General features: G+C 40.0%; 1 protein-coding gene across 1 annotated transcript in view; it reads left to right on the forward strand.

Moving 5' to 3' along the window:
- Nucleotides 1-3,121, forward strand: part of LOC109689336 (serine/threonine-protein phosphatase 4 regulatory subunit 1-like) — a 30,691-nt gene extending 27,570 nt beyond the window's left edge. The window contains 3 exon segments of the mRNA XM_074062097.1: nt 346-1,529; nt 1,531-2,025; nt 2,027-3,121. Coding sequence (XP_073918198.1) covers nt 346-1,529; nt 1,531-2,025; nt 2,027-3,121 — 2,774 coding nt within the window.
- The last annotated feature ends 2,879 nt before the right edge of the window (nt 3,122-6,000 follow it).

Below are 6,000 nucleotides of genomic sequence, written 5' to 3' on the forward strand. Positions count from 1 at the left end.
TTGTTTTTCTGGACCTTTGGTTCTGAGACCTTTGCCTCAGTTCCTTAGAGCTTTCTCACAAGGCCAGATGCCAAATCACACAGGCACAATCCCACTGCTGGCTCGAACAAAAAATAATGTGTATTATTTCATAGAAAGATCCCACACAACAGCAAGAATCAGTCCCTGAATGTATAGGTAAATGATGCGTCTAAGAAAAACCGAGCCTTGCACATTCAGACAGAATATCTTTTACCTCAAATAGAAGTCAGTGGCAGGCTGTAAGTGAGCATTGGGCAGGCATTGGGGCTCATGGAGTACCCCAGGGTTTGCCAAGGGCACTGACCTGGCTTTCTTTTCTCCCAGGCATAGGTGCTGATGAACTTGGTGTGGATGACTACAGACCAGAGTTTGATGCAATTATTACACCTTCAGCCCTCGACTTTGTCTCAGAAGATGAAATGTTGACACCACTTGGGAGACTGAACAAGTATGCGGCAAGTGAGGATGTAGTTAATAGACAAATGCTGGCCTGGAGTTTGCTGGATACACTGAGGGCCATCTGTGATAATAAAAGAGATTGTATTCTAGTTTGGGAAAGAATTAGCAAATTAGCTGATGATCCAGAACCAATTGTGAGAGCAGAGCTGATGGAACAGGTGCCTCATATTGCATTGTTTTGTCAAAAGAATCAACCTTCAATAACATATGCTTTTGCCAAATATCTACTACCTATTGTGGTTAGATATCTCACAGACCAGAATAATGCAGTGTGGGAAAAAAGTCAGGAAACTTTGCTGGCTCTTCTGGAACAGGAGTTGATTGAGCGATTTGACCTGGAGATGAAAGTGTGCCCCATGCTCATGGAGCTGACTGCCCCAGACAGTGATGAATACGTGAGAGCAGAAGCTCTGCCTATCATGTGAAAGACAGCTCCCATGGTTGGGAAGTATATTACAAAAAGTCTTATCCTACCTCGGTTTTGTGAGATATGCTGTGATACTGGAATGTTTCATGTTCGAAAGGTCTGTGCTGCCAACTTTGGAAGCATTTGCAGTGCTGTTGGCAGGGAAGTTACTGAGGAAATGTTGCTTCCCAGGTTTTTCCAGCTGTGTTCTGATAATGAATGGGGAGTCTGCAAGGCTCATGCTGAGTGCTTCATGGCAGTTTCATGTGTAACAAGTGAAGAAATTCAATGGACCAAGCTACCAGCAGTATTTATGGACTTGATAAGTGATCCCTCATGTTGGGTTCGCCAAGCAGCTTTTCAGCCTCTGGGACCTTTCCTATCTACTTTTGCTAATCCATCTAACTCAGGCCAATTTTTTAAAGTAGAAAGCAAAAGTTCAAAAGATAAAAATAGGTTTCAAGATCAAGACATCCCTGAGGATGGGCAGATTGGAGCAGAGGCTGTTCCTTTGGATCTCAGCATCACTAATTCCAGTGTCAAACTGGGAAACACACTGAGAGATGGTACTGCTGAAATTTGCAGTAACTCTTCAGGCAAAATAAGCATTCCAGTGGACAGCTCCTTTGAATCTCATCAGGAAAGCCGCTAGCAATAAGAATGATGAAAATCTTGGTAACTAGCAATCTGCATTCCAACCAAAGGTTGGCAAAAGTTCACAAGATTACACTTTCTTAGGTAAGAAATTGTCCAACTCACTCAATTTCTGGAGGTCTCTAAGTTTTGAAATTGATCTACATGTTGAGCTAGAACAGGACTCTGAGAAGAGATTCAGCCTAGAGAGTTCAGTAGAAGCACCCAAAGTCCCTGTGCCAGAGTCTTCAAGCATCACCATGGCTACCAGGAAAGACCTGGAAGAGTCGACAGAAAATCTAGAGCCCCAAATTGATGATCCAGATGTTGAAGTACAGGAAGAAATGGTGTCAGGTGTGCTGCGAGTTTCCAGTCTAAGGAGAACCTTCAGTGCAGAACAGAGACACGAGATACAAGAAAAGCTGTATGTAAATGAACTACCAAATTGTAACATAAATCAAGATGATGATGTGACTTTAATCAGTGATGCTGTTGCCAATATAGATTGGCACAATCTATATTGTCCACAGTGATGCAGATGTGAGCACCAGCAGTAGCTTCCACCTCAACAAAGAGAGAAGGCCAAAAGTGCAAGATGTTGTACCCCAAGCTTTATTAGATCAGTACTTGTCAATGACCGATCCCTCTCTTGCAGACACAGTTGACACTGAAATTGCTAAGCATTGTGCATACAGCCTTCCAGGTGTGGCCCTGACACTTGGACAGAAACATTGGCACTGCCTGAGAGAGATGTATGAGATTCTGGCATCAGACACACGGTCCAAAGTTCGAAGAACTTTGGCGTTCTCCATCCATGAGCTTGCACTTATCCTGGGAGACAAGTTGACAGCTGCAGATCTGGTTCCAGTTTTTAATGGGTTTTTAAAAGATGTTGATGAAGTCAGGACAGGTGTCCTTAAACACTTGTATGATTTTCTGAAGCTTCTTCATATTGACAAAAGAAAAGAATATCTTTATCAACTTCAGGAGTTTTTGGTGACAGATAACAGTATAAATTGGTGCTTTCAAGCTGAACTGGCTGAGCAGCTGATTTTACTTCTAGAATTATATAGTCCCAGAGATTTTTATGGCTATTTACGTCCCATTGCTCTGACTCTCTGTGCAAACAAAGTTTCTTCCATTCGTTTGATTTCCAAGCTGGTCAGTGAGATGCTGAAGAAGCTGCACAGGGAGATACCCATGACCTTTGGAATAGATTTCATCGATGAGCTGGTCGAGAAATTTGGGAGGTGCCCCAAGTGGTCTGGTCGGCAAGCCTTTGTCTACATCTGCCAGATTGTCATTGAAGATGACTGCCTCCCCATGGACCAGTTTGCTATGCATTTGATGCCACATTTGCTGACCTTGACAAATGACAGTGTGCCAAATGTTAGAGTGCTACTTGCAAAAACATTAAGCCAAACTCTTCTACAAAAAGCATGTTTCCTAGCCTCTGCTAGCTGTCATCAGGAAGCTGTGGAGAAAACCATCATGGCACTTCAGATGGATGGAGACAGTGATGTCAAGTATTTTGCAAGCATCCATTCCACCAGTACCAAAATCTCTGAAGATGCCATGAGCACAGCTTCTTTGAGCTACTAGATAACCTGAACCTTTGTGTCCTGCTTCCATCAGAGCTGACTATCAACCTCCCCACAAGGACTGGGAACAGTTGTGGGAGTAGAGACCACCTTCACACTGATTCCTGGCAGTTGCCAGTTGCCTACACCTGGTACCAAGGGTTTTAATAGTCAAGAGAAAGTACAGTCGTGCTGTTACAATTGTCATGATACAAGTTTTCTTATCCATGTACAGTTTATTAATAAGATATATAAAGAGAGATGTAGAAACTTTTGATTATTTTCTAAATGTTTATAAATAAATGCAATTTGTGGATCAATGTGATTTGTGATCTGTAGTAATGATTTAGTGTAAAGTGGGGAAACTAGATAAAAATATTTGTCTTTAAAATATAGAGTTCAACATTATACCCATCCATCCAAGGTTGATAATGGATTTGACAGAGACATATCTTAGAGTTCTGCTTGTCAATTATCCAGTATTAGACAGAAATAAAGGGCCGGCAGAGTGGCATATGTGATAGAGCTGAGTAGCAAAGTGTGACACCCTGATTTCAAACCCCAGTACTTAAAATTATAAATAAATAAATGAATAAATAACTAAATAAAATAGATAAACTAGAACCTCAAAACTGATGCCACTGTGCATGGATGAGTTACAGAGAGAAACTAGAGGACCCTACATAGTCTCAAATGGAAACATAGCAAACATTATCATTGTACATTGTGCTAAGAGATCTATGCATTCCAAGGAAGGCAGGGTGTCTGGATTTATTTTTCTTTATTTTATAAACCACAGTGTTTGTGCACCTTGTTTTCTGCAAGACCTCCCCAGTGAGTGGTCATGATGCTCACTCAGGATATGACCATTTTTGTTCCGGAATCTCTAGGAGAAATGTGCTCACACCAGTGTGTGTACAGTCATACTAAGTTAGAATTGATCACATGACCCAACATTGGCCTGAATCTATATAAAAATTTTTTCCACATAGGGGATAACAATGCCAAAGGAAATGAATGAACCACATTGGAGATACTTCCCCATCTTCATCCGCCCTCCAAGAGCTCATCCAGGAGGAACAGGTGACCATGATGAGTAAAAGAGGCATTCATCATGAAGCCAGGCATACAGTCAAAGGGAAACAGAAGCAGTGCATCCTGTCCTTAACTTTGAGTGTTTCCACTAACCTCACACCTATATTCCTTACAGGAAACTCATGACGATGAGCTTTTCTTCATGAAGCTGGAGGGGGTGGTATAGGGAGTATTCCGACACTAACCCACAATCAGGCTGAGAGCAAACTCTAAAATCTGAACAAGACTCAACTCCCTTCTAGGAGGATTGTTTTCATTCCTCCAAGGAGATAGTTGTTCTATTTGTTTGTCCAGTGCACTTCAGATGCATAAATATGCATTCACATATATGTGTGTCTCATTAGATTAGGATCTCTTAAGGTCTGGGGCCAGAATACAAAGTGACTACGTGATTTAGATATATTGAAATGGAAGATCTTGAGTAAAGAGTTATAGTATTAAATGGAATCTATTCTTGGGCTGAAGTGACATTGGGGTTCTATCCTGAATTCAGTTTTAACACTACTCCACAGCAAGTTTACTTTCTACATTTGTTTCAAACCGAATTCCATACTAGAGTCTGGCAGAACTTCTGCAGTTCAGTAATCTTCCTTCTTTCCATTTTTCCCCTCTTATTCCAGTATTCACCAACTGGTATTCTTTCTCTAATAGAAATGTGCTATATATTTGGGAAGCATTTTGAATAGAACAGAGTTTCTACTTATAGTATTACAGTATTGTCACACTGTAAAGATAAGTTTATAATTTATAGTTTAAATTTTTAATATTCTAATTCAAGCATGAGAAACCACTAACCCAAATCATTCCAGGAATGTTAACGGAGGACTGTGTTTCCATATATTTAAATTGTTGCAGTGCCTCATATTTTCATGGTGACAATACATATTTAATTGGTCACATATGCAGATGGAACACTCACATCAAATATGATACATCATAAAACACCGAGCTAGTCTCAAAATATATTTTAGAAAGTATCAGACTCAATGTTTGCATTGCTCTGTGTCTTTCCTTACAGAATTTCAGCACATACAACTTTCTATCAAGGAGCAGAACTTTCCCAATTTTCCCATTGTAGGACAATAAAGAATAATTTGGGCAATTTTATTCATAAAATGTCAGATCAAGATTGCATACAACAATTCAACCTGCATATTTACATGCATAGTAATCCAACATTTGCACATATTCTCAGAGAGGAACATCCCCCAGGATTTAAGAAGCTGTGTGCTTTCTTCTTTCTCATCTTTTGAATTGGTTGTGGTTTAAAGCCATGCAAAGAGAGGGCATCACCTAAAGGATATTTATTCAAAGAATAGTGCAGTCTTTGAATTAAATGCACATTTTTTAAAATGTGCCTTGCATCTACCCTTAACCCCTTAAAAAAGCTAAGGCCTTGTCTCAGGAAACTGATGATAGCAAAGTTATATGAAGGGAAGGTCACTGGTTTTTACATATTATTTTTTAAAAAATAGTCTCTTAGGGAAACAATCTATTTATGGCCTAAAGATTTACATGGAAATTCATGGTAAAAGCCTGAAAAGATCAGGTTTATGAGACAAGTATACTATTCCCTTGAAAGATCCAAATGGAGGCAAGAATCCCTCAAAGAATGATGAGGTAAATGATGGGTACAAGAAAAATGGAGCCTTGCATATTCATACACAGTTTCTTTTGCCTCAAAATAGAGGTCAGCAAAATTATCTGCATGCATCCGAGAGTGATAATGGAAATAACCACAAATGAACTGGATTTGAAATTGGCGTGTCTTAGAAAGAGCTCTCTGCACCAGTTACCCAGGAAAGA

The sequence above is a fragment of the Castor canadensis genome, chromosome 19 (genome assembly GCF_047511655.1).
Source record: "Castor canadensis chromosome 19, mCasCan1.hap1v2, whole genome shotgun sequence".
In the NCBI taxonomy this organism is placed as follows: Eukaryota; Metazoa; Chordata; class Mammalia; order Rodentia; family Castoridae; genus Castor; species Castor canadensis.